Below are 18552 nucleotides of genomic sequence, written 5' to 3'. Positions count from 1 at the left end.
GCTCTTCCTCTTCTTCAGAAGATAATCCAAAAGTCTCACCTTCAGGCCAGTTTGTTATAATTTCTAGAATCCCAGGGCGATTCGGGTTTCCAATACGGGCACGCTGTGTGATGAGGGCGATCCATTTGCTCCATGTGGTGTCGGTGGCGTGATGCGTGGAAGGAACCTTTCCCTTGAACATCCAACCCAGCACCGGTAGTCGGGGTGCCAGAAGCAACTGTGCTTCAGTGCCAATTACCTCAGAGGCAGCTTGGACTCCTTCATAGGCTGCCAAGATTTCCTTCTCTGTGGGAGTGTAGTTGGCTTCAGACCCTCTGTAGCTTCGGCTCCAGAATCCCAGTGGTCGGCCACGAGTCTCACCAGGCACCTTCTGCCAGAGGCTCCAGGACAGACCATTGTTCCCGGCTGCAGAGTAGAGCACGTTCTTCACCTCTGGTCCTGTTCTGACTGGGCCAAGGGCTACCGCATGAGCGATTTCCTGCTTGATCTGGGCGAAGGCTTGCTGCTGTTCAGGGCCCCAGTGGAAATCGTTCTTCTTGCGGGTAACCAGGTAGAGAGGACTCACGATCTGGCTGTACTCGGGAATGTGCATCCTCCAGAAACCTATGGCGCCTAGGAAAGCTTGTGTTTCCTTCTTGTTGGTCGGTGGAGACATTGCTGTGATCTTATTGATGACCTCAGTGGGAATCTGACGCCGTCCATCTTGCCACTTTACTCCCAGGAACTGGATCTCTTGAGCAGGTCCCTTGACTTTGCTCCTTTTGATGGCAAAGCCAGCTTCCAGGAGAATCTGGATGATTTTCTCTCCTTTCTCAAACACTTCCTTTGCTGTGTTTCCCCACACAATGATGTCATCGATGTATTGCAGATGTTCTGGAGCCTCACCCTTTTCCAATGCAGTCTGGATCAGTCCGTGGCAAATGGTGGGACTGTGCTTCCACCCCTGGGGCAGTCGATTCCAGGTGTATTGCACACCCTTCCAGGTAAAAGCAAACTGGGGCCTGCATTCTGCTGCCAAAGGAATGGAGAAGAAGGCATTGGCAATGTCAATAGTAGAGTACCACTTCGCTGCTTTGGACTCCAGCTCGTACTGAAGTTCCAACATGTCCGGCACAGCGGCGCTCAATGGTGGCGTGACCTCATTCAGGCCACGGTAGTCCACCGTCAGCCTCCATTCTCCACTGGACTTACGCACTGGCCATATAGGGCTGTTGAAAGGTGAATGGGCCTTGCTGACCACCCCTTGGCTCTCCAGTTTGCGAATCATCTCATGGATGGGAACCACAGAGTCTCTGTCGGTGCGGTATTGCCGACGGTGCACTGTTGCTGTGGCGATTGGCACCTGTTGTTCTTCAACTCTCAGCAGTCCCACAGCAGAGGGGTCATCTGAGAGGCCAGGCAGTGTACTCAGTTGTCTGATATCTTCTGTCTCCACAGCGGCTATCCCAAAAGCCCAACGATGTCCTTTTGGGTCCTTGAAATACCCATTTCTGAGATAGTCTATGCCAAGAATGCACGGGGCCTCCGGGCCAGTCACGATGGGGTGTTTCTGCCACTCGTTCCCAGTTAAACTCACTTCAGCTTCCAGTACAGTCAGCTGCTGGGATCCTCCTGTCACTCCGGAAATAGAAATGGGTTCTGCTCCCACATACCTTGATGGCATCAGAGTACATTGAGCACCGGTGTCAACCAAAGCCGTGTATTTTTGTGGGTCAGATGTGCCAGGCCATCGGACCCACACAGTCCAAAAGACCCGATTCTCCCTTTCCTCTACCTGGCTAGAGGCAGGGCCCCTCTATTCCTGGTCGTGTTGCATGTTGCTCCCTTCCGGTGAATACGTTCCTGAGGTCCCTTCAAGAGGATCGGTCATATTATCATTCCGGTACCATCTGGAGTTCTGTGTGCGAGAGACCGGAGCAATATTGACTCTAGATGCGCTTCTTGTGGTAGTTGTCCCTCTTTTTAGTTCACGTACCCGAGCTGCTAAGGAGGAGGTGGGTTTTCCATCCCACTTACTCATGTCTTCTCCATGTTCCTGAAGGAAAAACCAGAGGTTACCTCGTGGGGTGTATCCTCTCTCCCTGGTTGGGGGACGCCGGCTCCTAATGGCAGAGACTCTTGTTGGTTCTGGCGAGATCGGGTAAATCTCTTCCTTAAGTTCCTTTTTCAGTTTCTGATGGCCTTCTTCGATCAAGCTCCGGACTTGCTCAGCCAGCCTTGTTTCCACAGATGAGACATGAGTGCGAAATGGGGCTGTGACGGTGTCCTCGTAAATCCTCAGTTTGTTCACCAAGACACCCACCCTGTCCTCACCTTCCCTCCATTGCAGTGTTGCCAGGTAACGGGAGTATATCTCTGGTCCAAGGCGTGCGAACCTCAACCACATCTGTGATGTGCACTGGACACCATCTGGGCTCTTCGGAAATCTCTCATCTTCTGAGAAAATTATCTCCAGCACAGCCAATTCCCTCAGGCACCGGATACCTTGTTCCATTGTGCTCCATTTCCCTTGGTGCACCTGGAGGTCTTCTTTACAAAGGTACCTGTCCCTTACACTTGTAAGCAGTCGCCGCCAGAGGCTGAGAGTTTCTTGGGTTCTCCCGATCCCCTGGTCAATGACCACATCCCGGGACAGAGATCCCAGCTGCCTGGCCTCACTTCCGTCCAGAATGGTGTCATTGGCTGCAGCATCCCAGATGCGGAGCAGCCAGGTCAGGATAGACTCGTTTGTCTGGCGGGTGAATTCCCTCCGCAGGTCTCGCAGCTCACCCAGGGATAGCGACCGAGTGATGATCTCTGGCTCTGCCTCTTCTGCTGGGTGCGAAGGTCCTGCTGCATCCTCGTCAGTCACTATGCGGACTGATTTGCTTTTTGATTTCTTCTTCTGAACGGGGGCAACTGCAATCGGTTTAGGCTGTTCTGGTTCAGTAACAGTTTGTGTGGAGATGCTGACAGCGCCTTTGGTTTTTTCCTCCTCTGCGTCAGTCTGCGTGGACATAGACGCTGCAGTCTTGCGTCTGGGTTCTTTCTCCTCTGCATCAGTCTGCGTGGACATGGACGCTGTGGTCTTGTGTCTGGGTTCTTTCTCCTCTGCGTCAGTCTGCGTAGACATGGATGCTGCAGTCTTGCGTCTGGGTTCTTTCTCCTCTGCGTCAGTCTGCGTAGGGATGGATGCTGTCACTATGCTTTTGGTTCCTTTCTTCTTTGCGACAATCTGTGTAGACATTGTGCTTGTTGCTCGGCTCTTTTTTTTCCTCTCATCCTGGGGATGCTGTGCCATAGCTCTGATCCTAAGCATGGTGTACACAGTGCAGGTCATAGAGAAAAAAGAGAAGAGAACTGACAAGAAGATTATGCCATCCTTAACATCCACAGGGAACTCAATATTTTCAAAAACTGCTGTGTCCGGTCTGAAAGGCTGGAAAAAAGCATTCTTTAATCCTCCCCCCAGGGGCTGGGTATGATTGTTGAAGCCCCAGATGTAGCAGCCTAAAGTAGGACAAGCAGATAAAGTTGAGTATATATTCCGAATTATGTTCATTGTCTCGGAGGTTATCATGCAGTAGGCGTAATAGACTAATAAAGCAAATTTTATACCATACCCTGGTCTACACAGGAGCATTGCAATCGGCAGATAGCTCCCCATGTGCGGAAAAATATAGAGAGCCAGGTACAAGACCCATGTAAGAATGTTGAACATCATAGTGAGTAGGTGGCTTCTACAATACGAAATTGTAATTCTGACTTTTCTCAGCAGCCAGCCCCACGTTGGGCGCCAAATTATGTACTAGTTTGAAAACAAACTAGTGGGAGACACCAAGTCAGAATAACAATTTAATAGGGAAATAAAAGGAGGGGGAAAGAAAAACAAAAAAACCCAATAGAAGCGGATAACACTGGGTTAAACTGACAGAGTTAAGATACAACCTGGCACCCTGTTAGTCAGGGTGGTGGTGGTGGTCTGGTAGAATGGTGGCTGCAGTCCTCCCGAAGTGGCAATCCTGTAGGAAAAGGAAGGGTCTGCTCCTCCTCAGAAGGTCCAATGGTGACTGTGTAGCTCCTGTCCTCTGGAAATCCAGTGGAAAGGTCTCCTCTCTGGTTTTCAACCTCAGCTTATATCCACGCTGGGATGCTTGGTTCCTCCCTCTGGGTGGAGCATCTCACAATGGGGTAATGAGTCATAAGGCCAGGTGTTGATTGGGCTCATTAACAGATGATAGTCCAGAGGGAGTTATCTATGAGTCAGGCGGCAGGACAATGATGGGCCATTAACAGCAAGATAGTCTGGGGGAAGGAGGCAAGGAAACACTGCCCCACCTGATTTCAACGGCTGATGGGGATGGTAATAGAATACACTGCAACCCAGGACAGATACCATGAAAGCACCCTTCCCCATTTCTACAAGTGAAGGCAACTGCAAGTAAGAGCACCAATGTCCTCTTGTGTGTTACAGTTTGCTTCTACACCACCAAACCTCAGAGTGGCTACAAGGAAAAAAAAGACAAACATTATCTTTTCAGCAGGATACTGTGGTATTAACCTATCCAAGTGGTATTACAAGTCTGAGAGATGAATAGCTACAGAAAGCAGCTCCAGTCACCACTATAATGAAAGACAGGAAACTGGCTTCAGCCAGCAGCTTGATTGTGGATAGAGCACTGATGACATGCTGAAAGCCATGCTAGGTTTAAGTAAGATCTTTTAATCAGAATAGAAAAGAGCATGCACACACACTGTGCAACAGGACAAGAGACAGCAGTTCCTTTGAACAAGATGACAACCAAGCTCAGCCTTTGAGAGCTGATGGCCTACTTAGGAAGTATGTGGCAGACAACTGCCTGTACCTAGAAGCTTTCTGGCCTAGGAAACACAGCTCACTCCTGTCTTCAAAAAGGATACAGGGAACTAAAGGACAGGCAACTTCACCTCAATCCCTGGAAAATGGTCAAACAAATATTAGAAACCACTTCCAAACACACATAGCACAAGGTGATGAGAAGCCAGCAAGGACTTAAGGGAAGTCATGCTGAACCAACTCAATGCCTACCTGCGATGAAGATATCACTGGGCTGGCGTGCAAGAGGAGAGCTTTAAACAGTTCAACTTTAAGAGGGCTTTCAACAAAATCTCTTATAACACAATCCTAGACAAAATCTCTTATAACACATCCTAGACATCATCCTAGATGTACAGCAAAGTGAACTGAAAACTGGCTGAACCACTGAGCTCAAAGCATTGTGATCCCACAAATTCCAAATGGTGTGCATCATCAGAGAGAACTACAGCCACTATTGTTTTAACACCTTCATCAATGACCTAATGATGGAACAGGGTACATCCTCAGCAAGCGTACTGAGAGTATACAACTGTACAGAGGGCTTGATACATCAGATGCTTGTGCTGTCATTCAGGAAGACTACAGCAGGCTGGAGAAATGGGCTGTGGGATACCTCAAAAAATTCAACACGAGGAAATGCGAAGTCCTGCACCTGCCAGGAGCAACCCCATCCAGGAGTGTATGCTGGAGGCTGGTTGACTGAAATGCAGTTTGGCATAGGGAATGAAAAAAACCGTCACAGACACTGATGAAAAAGTTGACCAAGAGCCAACAACATGCCTCAAAGATGGCAAACAGCCTGGAGATAATAATGCTCAGGAATCTTATCAATAAGGATAAATATTTGATGGAAGGGTGTACAGAAGGAAGTGATAGACTCTTTTTAGTGAAAATTAAAATACTGTAAGTTTCACTTAAACATGACAAAGATATTTTACTTTGTGGGTGACTGGATGAAGGAACAGGATGCCCAAAGAGCTGTTCAAAAAACAACTTCACAACTTCCTGGGCAGCCTGCTCTATCTGAGCCAAGAGGTTGGACTAGACAATATGAAGAACTGCCTTCCAGCCTCAACTTCACTGTGACTGTCATTTTTGCATCCCTGTAGATAGGAACAGAGATCAATCCATCCATATTGGCATTGTTTCCCAAGTTCACCAACTTCAGTTTGACTTTCTGCAGTCTTCAGTCTCTCCCACAACTGAGAATTTACCTCCAGCTTCCTTTAAAAAACAATACATGGAGCCCATCTAGTCAGAGAAGTTCTCATCTAGTCAGAGATGCCCATCTAGTCAGAGAAGGAAGAAGTTTGTATAAGCTCAGGCAGATCTATTTTAAGTTTTCAGATTATACTGCAAACTGGTTTCATCTGTGGGTGGATAAAGTTAAGAGCAATAATTATAAAATAGCAACCAAGGAGGCTGAAGTAGAGCTTCAGACTCCCAGTACATTTTTTGAGTTGGAGAGATGCCAGGCTTTCAGAACAAGTACTATGTAACAGCACTCCAGCAAATGCCAAGTATTTCTATTTGATCAGGTGCTAATAAGAACTCTAGGAATTCACCAGGGTGGTAACTTGGAAGCAGAGGAGCATGCAAACAATAGTTTTCAGTTAGTAACCAGAAGTTTGCACTAGGAGTTTTAAAGTCCATCTCCATGAACTAGCAAATTCAAGCTATGCATTCACTGCAAGCCTGGTATTCCACATCAGCTCTGCGATCTGCTTGATATACTACATGAAAAACAGCCTTGAAGCTCAGCTGTATAGAGTTAACAGAGGTAAACGCAAGGTATGCAGAGTTTCCAAGAAAAAAAGCTGAGAAAGTTACAGGTAGCTGGCCACAAATACAGTGGTCAGAGATGTAGTACAAGTACAAGATGGCCAGTACTAGTAGTCAGAGATGTCTGAAAAAGGACAACAGAGTCTGAGTCCTAGGACAGGTGGGATATGAAAGCTTTTGGAGCCCTTGGCAAGAAATCAGTGGTATGAATCAGGACTCTTATCAGATAGCTGCCAGTCTCAAGGCAGCCTGTAGCAAGAACAGCCAATACCACTGAGTTAGGAAGATACTCTTATTAGATGATACAAGTCTACAGAGACCACAGCTAGACAACAGCGGAACTAAGCCATACAGAACACTTGCTTTCTAACTCTGCACAGCCTAGCACTTCCAACTCTTGGCAGCAGCCTATTAAATCTGCACAGCCTCAGGAGAGCTGAATCTGATTCTTCACACAGCAAAATACCATCCACTTCTCACCTCTGCTCTGAACCCAGTAACCTATTAATACTGCCTTTCTCCTCACTGTTGAAGTGTTTGTCCTAGCGCACAGAGCAGATTTGCTAACAAACCTGACAAACTTGTGCACTGGAGTCAAGCAGTCATGTGCAAGCAGAACTTCCGTCTTTTTTAAAAATGAAAAGGCAGAGAGAAACCCACAGACACTTCCCCATTTTTCTTGCCCTCCTCAGCAGAGGATCTGCCCTGAAAACCAGATCTCAATTAGCTTGCATGTGTTCCAAAATCTAAACCAGAAAGACCTCAGTTTTACAACTAACTCTATGACTAACCCTGCCATGCAACTTGAGGATTTTTTTTTGTGCTGGATGTTTCTCCTCTCACCTGATGTTAAAAAACCCCAACCAAATAAAAGGAAAAAAAACCAAAACACAACAAACATGGCAGCACTCAGGTTCAGCTTTAACTGTCTCCTTATCTGAAAGCTAGCAAGGATGAAGGGAGAATAAACTCAAAGACACGGTGGTCACATGTCAAGACAATGTTTTATGAAATTAGATGTTAGGGGAACAGAAAGATCTTTGTAGAAGCACATATATAAATGCTTTAGAAACAAGAATCTACAACTCAAGTGTTTCATGTTTCCTCCAGCATCACTGTGAAAGTCAAGTACTTAGCTAAAATGTCCTTTCATTTAAAAGGTAGATGCTATCAAAAGTCAAGGCATCCTGGTCGTAAAACTATCTCCCACAACAAGTCAGGATGAAGACAACAAAAGCTCTGCAGCCCTCTTCTTACAATTTGGAAAACTTGAGACTAGTCTACTTAGATGGCCTCAGTAAACAGCACAAAAGATTTGCCTTCCCTTTCCCATGACCTTCTGCTCTAGTAGCATTAGCCACTGTTCTTGAACAGCAACCTAAGGTTTATGAGACTTTCAAGTTACACAGGCTCTGAACTACTACATTATTCCCATATTTGAATCAAAATCCAAAAGGAGACACACAGGCAGGTGTTCCTGTCCCCCAGGTTTCCCTGACTCTGAAGTGGTGTCCTTACTCAATGGATCAAAAAAAGTAAGAAAAGCATGCTTTAAAGAACACAAAGCACAGCAGAGGTTCAGCCACTTGAAGCTACACATCTGTGGCAGCGAAAATTGAAGCACCTTATGGACAGAAAACCTCCCTTTACTTCTGAACTTTCTCCACTCAGAGGATTTCAGTCTTAGGTACTTGCAGCTTGCAGCAGATTTTAGGAAGTATTTGCTCAGAGAAAATATGAGGAACTCAGAAAAAGCAAATTATCCATTTCGTGGTGATGGGTCAGCTATCGTCACTAGCCCTCTTCCCAAAGGGATATCCTAGTACAGGTCTGATATGGAGAATTGTCCTTAAAGAATCTAACTCAAAGACACTTTGAAGCAGGAGACTTCGACCAAAACTTGTGCAGTACCAGTCTCCACCAGACTCTCCCAAAAGGCCAGAGAGAAGATTACAACAGCTCCTACTCAAGAATCAATAAATAACAACTGCAGAGCTTTAAGCCTAAATCAGACTTGAATGCTGACCTCCCTTTGTTACTCAGTTATTGAAGTTACTCAGCACTGTTATCTGATTAGTGAGCCAGTCTCTCAAAAGATCAATAATCCACCATCAGAGACTAAGATTTTTAAAATCAACACTGGAAGTGTGAAGGCCAGGCTGGATGGAGCTCTGAGCAACCTGGCCTAGTGAGGCGTGTCCCTGTCTACAGCATGGGGGTTGGACTAGATCATCTTTGAGCTCCCTTCCAACCCAAACCATTCCATGATTCTGAGACTGAGACATACAAATCACTCAAAAAGTGGTTTTACCAGTTTACCTCCTCTTACCATACTTCCTCTGTAGACTACACAATACACACTGCAAGCATTGCCTTAAAGCTAGGAACACCTGTCTACTGAATTTTTCTTCTAAGGTGGTAAAGAAGTTAACATTTTTTTTTCTTGCCAGTGTGTGAAGTATTAAGCTGAAGAAGGGACATCCCATATACAGCAGAGCTGTTGATCTCCTTCCATCAAGAGGATAAGACACTTGGCTTTTTCTGCTAATTCAGCTAGAAGGAAAAAAAAATTATATTCTCTTCCTACTGGATATCCTTTTATTCTGCAAGGATCATAGCCTAGTGCCATTTCCAGGTCAAGCACAGAACTGCTCTCAAGTCTGAACATCACTTACCACAGCCACTTTTCCTTTGCCTTTAGAGTACTTCTATGCTGCCAAGTGCCTAGAACAGGATGGCACTACATACAGGGTACGGGAAGGTGCATTTCATTTTTATTGCTGACGGAAAAACTGGGCGAGAACTTTCCTACTTATCAGACGTTAGCTGACCATAGCCCAAGGCTAGGGAGTTATTTCTGCTTCCAGGTTGTCAGGAATACTGATACACTTCTCAAAACCTCAAAGCAGTAGAGAGAAGCTTGCTTGCACTCCAAAAGCAAAGAAGCTCTTCAAGACAACTGAGGAAAGACGTTATAGGGTGTGAGTAACTCCTCAGAACACTGCTTCTCACCAGCTATCTAGCAGTGTGGACGGACTGTGCTAAGAGATGCAGCTCCTCAGCTGCAAGATTTGTGAAGGCAGCTGCCAATTTCTACTGCTACACGTTTGCCACACAACAACCTAGTTACATAATTAAACCAATCTATCACAGACAAAAACCTCCACAATTTCTACCCCTGCCTTAGTCACATACCCTTTTCTCAGCAGGTCACCAACTCTGACTAATTCTTTAAATGAAGGCATAAGTTCCTGAAGAGAAGGTAAGCCTTGCTTCTCACTAGAGCAACAGTGGGCAAATGATCACAGAAAGGACTCCTTACATGGGCAGGAAGAAGTGCTGAATCCCTACATCACAGCTGCACACAGCAGATGGTGAAATATGGAAGAGGCCAGGCTACCTTGACTCACTCTCCTGTAGCATGGGAGTGTATCGGGCCAGATACTGCTGACGGCCTCAAGGCTTTTGGAGCCTAGGGGATCCTTTCTCCCAGAAGCAGCTCCATACTTCCCAGGACAATAGCCATACAAGAAGCACTTCTTGCCACCAGCAACTCAGAAATATCTTGCATGAACAAACCCGCTGTGCCAGAACTGCTTTCGAGCCTGTATCACCTCTTGCAGTTCTTGCTCCCAGGAAATCCTACCTTAAAAATTTCAGGAAGTCTTATCTACAGAGATACCAAGTCCTTGCAAGTGTAGCTAACGTATCAGCAGTGTTGTACTGCCACTACCGAATTATCACCACGGGGAAGGCACTTCACAGAGTTCACTAGCGTCCTGTGAACACATGCCAGAGCTAGGAAAGGGAGAACAGACACAGATACTCCTGCAGAGCACCGTCTGCATTAGTGCTGGGAAGAAGTGAGCAGGAGTTCAGCCTGGAAAGGACAATCACAGACAACTTGATGATAAGGAAACAATGCCAGCTCCAAGCCTTCCCGTGAGGGCTTAGAGGAAGGAGACAGGAAAGGAGCTGCAGCAATTCCTGAAAAATTTACATCTATCTGTGGACGGTATGAGCCACAGGCAGATACAGTAAGTAAAATATTGCCTCTCGCAACCCTCCGGTGACAGCGCGACCACCAGTGTCCCAGCCGGTCCCTCGCAGCAAGGGACACGATGCCTTTTTCCCCCGGAGCCGCTCTGGGCTCTTGCAATGGATGTCAGCAGCGCCCAGGGCTTCATCTCCCCGCGGGGAGACGAAGCCGGGAAAAGGGATGTGTCAAGAAAACACACACACAGCCCTTCTCCCTGCTCTCCTTCAATGCAGAGACCCCTTCAACACCAGACGCCCCCCTCAAATGCCGTGCCCCCTTCCCCCGGGCCGTACCTTGTCGGCGATGCTGCGGGGCAAGAGCAGGTCGGGGCTGGGGGTGAGCGCCGGCCCCATCTCCTCGCTGCTGGACGTGGCCAGGGGATGCGGCATCTCCCGCAGCGACTTGGGCCCGGAGGACGGGAGGGGCTTAGGGGCGCTCGCCGCACCGCCCGACATCGCGCCGGGGCCGGGCAGCGACCGAGGCAAGGAGGGAGGGAGCGGAGGCCGCGCCGCCTCGGCGAGAAGCTGCGGGGCCGCGGCCGGAGCCTGCCCGCCACCGCCGCGATACGAGGAGGCGCAGGAGGCGGCGGCTGCGGCGGCGACAGCGGAGGAGGAGGAGCGAGCGCAGCATCCGCCTGCGCCGCCGCCCGCCCCTTTCCAAAGCGCCGTCCGCGCCACCTGCCGCCCCGCTCCGCCCGGGCCGGCCCGGACCGCCAGCGGAAGGCGCGGGCCGCCCTGCCCGGCGGCGCGGACAGAGGCACCGCCCTCGGCAGCCACCCGGCGGAACGGAATGGAACGGGGCGGCCGGGGGAAGGCACCGGGTCTGGTGGAGCCCGGGGCGGGCCGGGGGAAGGCATCGGGTCTGCTGGAGCCCCAGGCGGGCCGGGCCGAGCCGAGCCGGGGGAGGCACCCGCGCCACCGAGCGGTCCCGGCGGTAACCCCGGAGTGCGGCGGTGTCGCTGCACGCTGTCGAACGGCAGGTTAAGTGCCAGAAAAGTAATGCAGCTCCTCGGCTTTTCCAGGCTCAGTTCGCCGACCTCAAACTACGCTCATGTTTGAAGGGAAATTTGTAAACTGGCGGGTTGCGGTGCAGGACCTACCCCAGCCGGGCACAGGAGGGGACAAGGCCCGGCCTCCGGGACTCTCTCACGGTGGGAATGCACCGCAGGCAGATACACTGGGAGATGTCTTGCACGCAAGGCCTGCACAGAAACCTGCTTTCACTGATGCCATGTGTTTACGTTTGGCACAGAGATCTCACGTTGAGAGATCTTGTAGTGTAGGATGTTTCATCGTGCTGAAAGGAGCTGAAAGATACACCAAGACCTGTAGAAGCGATCCATGCCAATCTGTCTAGTAGCATGTATCCATTACAAAAATTCAGTGATCTATCCACATTTAACAGTGTGGAAGAAGTGTTCATGACTGCAGAATAATTAATAAATAGGAGAAAAATCATAGTCTGGTCTAAGATGTTCCCTGAGCAGATAAAGCAGCAAAATTTGGCTGATTTTTTTTTTTTTCCAAAAAATTGGCTGCAGCACTAATTAGATGTGATAGAGTAACACGCTACTGGGGAAAGTGATGTATCACTGTAAGAATGTCACAATCCTTCAAGCTACAGATAGATATATGAAGATAAACATGGAGGTATGTGGCCAGATAAGACTTGGATGCTGTAAACATTTCACTTGGGTTTAACTTTTCCTGACCATTGAAATCAAAAGGGCAGCACCAATACCTAAAGCTAAGCTAGCAAGTTTTACAGGTGTCACTGCCAGGTGCCACATAGCTGGACAAGCATGAGAGCACAACACTGTGGACTATCATTACAAAAAGAAATGCTGTTTCTCATGGGGAAAAAATACAGAAAAAAAATATCAATCCTTACTATGAATAACTATTTATTGCATAATGTTTGAACCCCAGCAAAGATCAAAAGTCCAAGCCAAGGGCCGGGCCCAAAGTGAGAAAGCACCTGTGAAATGCTCCTTGTTCATTACACTTCAGAAACAACAACCTATTTATCTATCAGGAGAAGGAATCAATACAAATTAGCCTGCTTAAACACATGCATCCCAACTTTCTTTTAGACTATCCAAATCTAAAGTGGAAACTATTGTGATAAAGCAGTAGGCAGGTTCGCGTATCTGCCACACAGCTCAGGAATTGGTTCCCTTCAGTTTTGAAACAGTCTGTATCTCAAAGATTTACACCTTACCAAGAGCTCTTCTTCTCTTTTCCCTTAAGCATCCTGTGTTTCCAACTCAACTCTTTTCCAAAGGAAGCCTGTCAGGGACACCAACACGTAATATTTGGAAACCTGGGGCCATCTTAGTTCTGTGCAAGTACAGATGACCTTCTACTCATTAAAAGTTGGCTTAGTGGGCAGTGAGCCGAGCATAAGGCTGCTGCATCCTTGCAGCAAGGAAGACTGGTGGTATCCAGGCTGCCTAAACAGCAGGCAGCACAGGCAACAGATTGAGGGCAGGGTTTATCAGTCCCTGCTTGGCATTCATTAAACCTTATCAGAAATCCTGTGTTCGATTGTGGGACGTTTATACTGATGCTGACAAACTGGGCAAAGTTCAGAGGGGGGGCACTGAGATGGTTGGTGACCATCTGCAGCAGCAGCTGCATGGCTGAGGCTTTTTGAGCCTGGAGCAGATAGCTTCAAGGGCAGTTAATTGCATCCTCCAGTATCCCATAGGGAGGGGGTGGAAAAGATGGAAGTGGGCTTACCACAGCAAACCATAGCAGGAGGACAAGAGACAAAGGACATCAACTGAAACAGGAAATTCCTAATGGATGTTAGGAACAACTTTCCTCCCCCAGAAGATAGTCAAGAGGCAGAACAGATTGCAGAGAGAAGTTGTGTCGTCTTCACCCCTGAAGATTGTCAAGACAATCTGGCACAATCTCACATCTGACCCTCCTTTAAGCAAGAGATTGGACCAGAGATCTCCCTACATCCCTTCCAGCCTGAATGATTCAGTGCTGCTATAGAAGTCATGATGTCTGGTTTTGAGATTATGTAAACTGACCTCTCAATTGATCTGTATATAAGAATGAACTTCCAAGCTGCAGAGATTCACTTACTGGCCTAGTTTCCTGTGATAGGGCAATATATGCCTCTTTGTTTATTAATTACATTTATCTGTGTTACCTGTTTCTGCTATGTCATCCTTACTCATTTCATCTGACATAGAATACTTAGAAACATTTTCAAATAACTAACTGGATCAGTAAATAAAAAATGCAGGAATATTTGTGCACCTGTGAATACAAGTAAGCTGAAATCTATTTAGAAAAACTTCAGAAGACATTAGTGGAAGAGCTGTTACATGAAAGGAAAATGACAAACTTGATGATTATTATGGTGATATTCCTAAATTCTGGCTATGAAAGTCATGTTAAATTTCAGAATTCCAACACCATAGCATACTGTAAAGTCAAGCTGGCTAACTCTTGACACTAGATCACTTCACTGTAATTTATGATAATAACATGCTTAAAAAAACCCAAAAACAGACAGGGTAAGCGATCTAACCCTAACTGTCTTGATGACTAATGACAGATGTCTCTCTTCCTCTGATTTCAGTGAGTACCAAATCTGCAAAGATTTGTACAGACAGCAATCTAGGTTTAACAGTGATACATATCTTAGGTAGCAGATGCAAACTATGATACTGAGAAATGAGAAGAAGACCAGGTTGGATGGAGCTCTGAGTGATCTGATCTAGTGAAAGGTTCCCTGCCTATGACACGGGGGTTGGAACTGGATGATTTTTAAGGTCCCTTCCAACCCAAACCATTTTTAAGGTCCCTTCCAACCCAAACAATTCTATATTCTATGAGAAGAGCTCAAAAATCATAAATCATATCTGAAAATAGAGTAAACTTACTTTAAATGTGTAATCTTAAAAATCTGTACAACTGTCTGGCCTTTGCTGTATTCTCTGTGAGTTCATATCACAGACTAGGGTGAGCTTTTAGCTGCTTCTTCAGCTATGAGACAAACCCATTTCTATTTTTTTTAACATGGAAGATGACCATGTTATGTAGTTGATTTCAAGAACTGGAACTTCAAAAAGATGATAGAACATAGAATTTGAAATTAGACTTAGGAGCAAATTCCTGTACCTTGATTAGAACTAGTCACACAATATGAACAGCAGTCATAAAGAACTCCAAATCTATTGTGCATGAAATGAAACAGGAAAAAAAAGGTACGCCATGCAGCTGACTTCTTGTACGAATTGTTTTCTACACACAAATAGGAACCTCTAAATGTGTCAGCATGTGGTCATCTGGCTCCAACAGCAGGCACAAGAGGTACTGCGAAAAACGGAGGAAGGAAAGTGTCTATTTTTCTAATACCAGCAGTGAAATAAATAAATGTCCTAATTCTGCTAGGAAATGATGAGTGATTAAAAACATGGTTATGTATCCATGGTGGTGTAATTTTACAACCATAATATTTTGCTTGATGTATATATTGATAGTTTTCTTTTTGTTAAACATCAACCAAGCTAAAACCATTCAGTACATGAAACATGCAACCAGAATAAAATACACAGTGGAAACCAAAATCAGTGGCAAAGAAAGAGATTGCTATTCATTGCCCACATCTTAACCCAAGTTAACTTGAAAGAACTGGCATGCTCTCCTAGCAAAGTCATAACTATTTATTATGTTTACATCATCTCAGCTCAGAAGCAGGACGAAACAGAGAGGTATGTGTGTAATACTAAGTGGGCAAGAAGACAAATGGTCAGGTTGGGGTTCAAGAATCTCACCAATTAAGACAAATGTCACTGGTTTCACATGTTTTTTTCCTGAAAAAAATAGTTCTGTCTCTGTATCACTGAAATCAAAGTCCTGCAGGCTACCTCTTAGGACTGTTTACTAGGATAAACAGGGAGAAGAAGGATCCACGAATGATGCACAGGAAAACCTACTTTAAAATGTAAACGTAACGCCTATCTTGCACTGCTGTTCTGGAGTGCTACAGTTACTCCAGTAATACCACCCAGGATGTTTTTATAATGGCAGATGGCTTTATAAGTGCTCAGTGTGAGCCTGAGAAGGACTCTCAGTTGTTTCTTAACACTCTTTTCGTAATGCATCTTCATTTTCTTGTCCAGATAATGAGACATAAAATGGCAACAGGGTTTCCAGTTAGTATCAGGAGACTAGGTTCACGTTCTATTAATGTACATGTAAAACCCACCTGCTTTTCATCAAGTAGTCTATTTAAAGACTAAATTCTAGGATTCTCAATAGCACACTCCAGACAGTACAAACAATAAGGTAGGCTTGAGGCCACAGAGACACTGGCAGGCTTGGCTGGTTTGACAGGTCAAGGGCAGTAGAAGTTTTCTTCCCTGCTGTCAAACAGCCTCTTCTCAACTGCTTTATCTTTTCCCTACTGTGGTCTACCTTGGCAAGGATAACATTTGTGTCTGCCTGCACATAGGCACACATGAAACTACTATGGAACAAGACCACTCTAGAAGATGTAAAAAAACCCCCAAAACAATTGTCTTTTAAAAAAGGTCCTGCCTTCCATAAGCTACTAGACCTCATGTCTTGTACTGCAGAGATTGGAGAGGGCAGGCTTTTGACTCGATCATATAAAATCTTATGCACATGCTCAATTAGTTTCTACAGAGATAGAATCAGTTTCAAGTCATGAGCACACAACACCTGCACATTCATGCACACATATTAGATAATGCATGAGCTTTTGCTGCATCAAAAGCCTTCAAAGCTGTCAGGTTTTATGGGGCTGCCATAAACAGGATTGTGGGAACAAAGGACACTTGTGATACAAAGTGGAAATCTGTGCTAAATGGCTATAAAATGAAAAATCAAAAACCCAATTAAGGAGAAAGACTATAACTATGGATATAGTATCTTACACAATTGGATATAGAAACCCCAATCAGTCTAAAATGTTTAAAGCTCTTTAAAATGTGTTTTATTTGTTTGAAGGGGTTTATTTGTGACACACACAATAAATAGAGAAAGGAAGTGTTTAGGATGGATATGTATGAGTAGCACTGCCATATGGAAATAAAAACAGCATTCTGTAAGATCTTGGTTCAACCCAAGGAGACATCATGTACATACTATTTTCACTTACAGGGGAAAAAACCCAACATGTTATTCCAACTATTCTACCTCAGCCTATAGTGAATAGAACTGCCTATTGTCATTCTGAAATACTGCAGTTTATATTCATTCAGAATTACAGTCAGTTTAATACAGCTTTCATTTATATAATGGGATACACAGCTCCCTCTACTCCAAGATGATGAGAACAGCTAGCCTGAAAAGCATTTTATTGCCTCAAGGGACAGCATGGCAAGATTTGTGAGGCAGTGTTCAAGAACAACCTCTTTTTACACTGAAGATTTTGTGATGGCTTTCCGAAAGACACACTATAAATGCTTTATTATATATATTTTTAATTTGCTTATGCTGAACACAAAGGAGGAATTTCAGGCAAAAGTATTCTGACACATCAGAGATTAGACACAATTCCTTTAAAGGCTTACACTTCTTCCTGTTTCTACAATCCAAGGAGGAAATTAATTGATATTGATATGAAACTCCTCCCAAAGCCAAGGGATCATTTGACTTGAGGCATGACCACATTTTTGTAGAGATGCTTGAAGTTACTACTATGATCCATATTCACCACACTTGTACAGAAATGAAGAATTAATGAGTCCCAGCTTTTTTTCAGCTGAGTTTCCTTGCTCATGACTCTTCTTCCTTGCCCTGCTGCTTCTTGTTTCTCTATCTTCCTTTCTTGACCCCCAACGAAGAACCACTGTCCACTAATTAATTCTTCTTACCAGTGTTAGCTGCATAAAGAGGAGAGCAGCAGCTAGGCCCATCTGCCTCAAACTACAGGGTTTTGGAATCACATACATCCTCAGTTCTGGCATTACAACACACAGAATTGCACCAGGTAGAATTATTAGCTTGGGTGCTGTGCTGCTCTTCACTCACCCTGCTTCTCAGCTGTTAAGGATTGCAAGCGAGGTGTCTAGATAAAATGGTCTGCAGATCATCCAAGGGAGAATAATTTAAAAGGGAAAAAAATTAGCACATATGACATTTCTAAAGGCAAAATGAGAAATTACAAAATGAAACAAAACAAAAACCAATACCAAAACAGAATCAGGAGGGCAGGTGCTCAGTCAGCTGTTCATGCAAAGAGAACAGTTGACAATAATAGGAGTGGGAATGGCAGCAGTGTTTGCTTCCCACAATATTAATCAACAAGGCCTTAAAGCAAACAGAAAACTCCCTGAGATTGTCTGCTGGTTTGGGTACAGGCACACACACACCCCCTTACAAAAACACACATACACACACACACACACACACACTGCTTTTACCAGGCAAACAATCCAGGGAACTAAATTCTACATCTGGACATTTCAAGTTTCCAGACACAAATTTGTTCAGTTTTACAAATGTCAAACACTTAGTGAGTCCTTGAAAAGTACAAATGCAAGAAGAGACAGCATACTTCTTTAGCAAAATATTGCCTATCTCACAGAATCTCTGTATATAATACTAAGGCACACTATTTTAAGACCAATTAATCCATTATTATAGCTACTGACAGTATTTTTATGTATACTGTACACTCTCAAAAATGTGATTTTTTCATGATCTAGTAAAGCTGGCTACAGCAGATCTTAAGAAATTGTTAATTGCCTTCAATATCTCTGTATATATTTGGTTGTCCAAACTAATGGATTAGTGTGACATTTAGCACCATGTATACCCTACGTGTGTCCTTACCAAGATAAATAATTCCATTGTAACTAAACCAACAGTTTTTAATAAGCCCTTTTTCTACTTTAGGCCTG

The 18552-nt window shown here is 45.2% G+C and overlaps 1 protein-coding gene across 1 annotated transcript in view; it reads right to left on the bottom strand.

Moving 5' to 3' along the window:
• Positions 1-11113, bottom strand: part of SNX30 (sorting nexin family member 30) — a gene marked incomplete at its 5' end in the record, with an annotated part of 55187 nt that extends 44074 nt beyond the window's left edge. The window contains one exon of the mRNA XM_082301440.1: positions 10952-11113. Coding sequence (XP_082157566.1) covers positions 10952-11113 — 162 coding nt within the window. The remainder of the gene's footprint in view (positions 1-10951) is intronic.
• Between the last annotated feature and the right edge of the window lie 7439 nt (positions 11114-18552).

Source organism: Coloeus monedula (genome assembly GCF_965178545.1).
Source record: "Coloeus monedula genome assembly, chromosome: Z".
In the NCBI taxonomy this organism is placed as follows: domain Eukaryota; kingdom Metazoa; phylum Chordata; class Aves; order Passeriformes; family Corvidae; genus Coloeus; species Coloeus monedula.
Note: the sequence above shows the minus strand (reverse complement) of the source record. Positions and strands in the feature narration are given on the sequence as shown.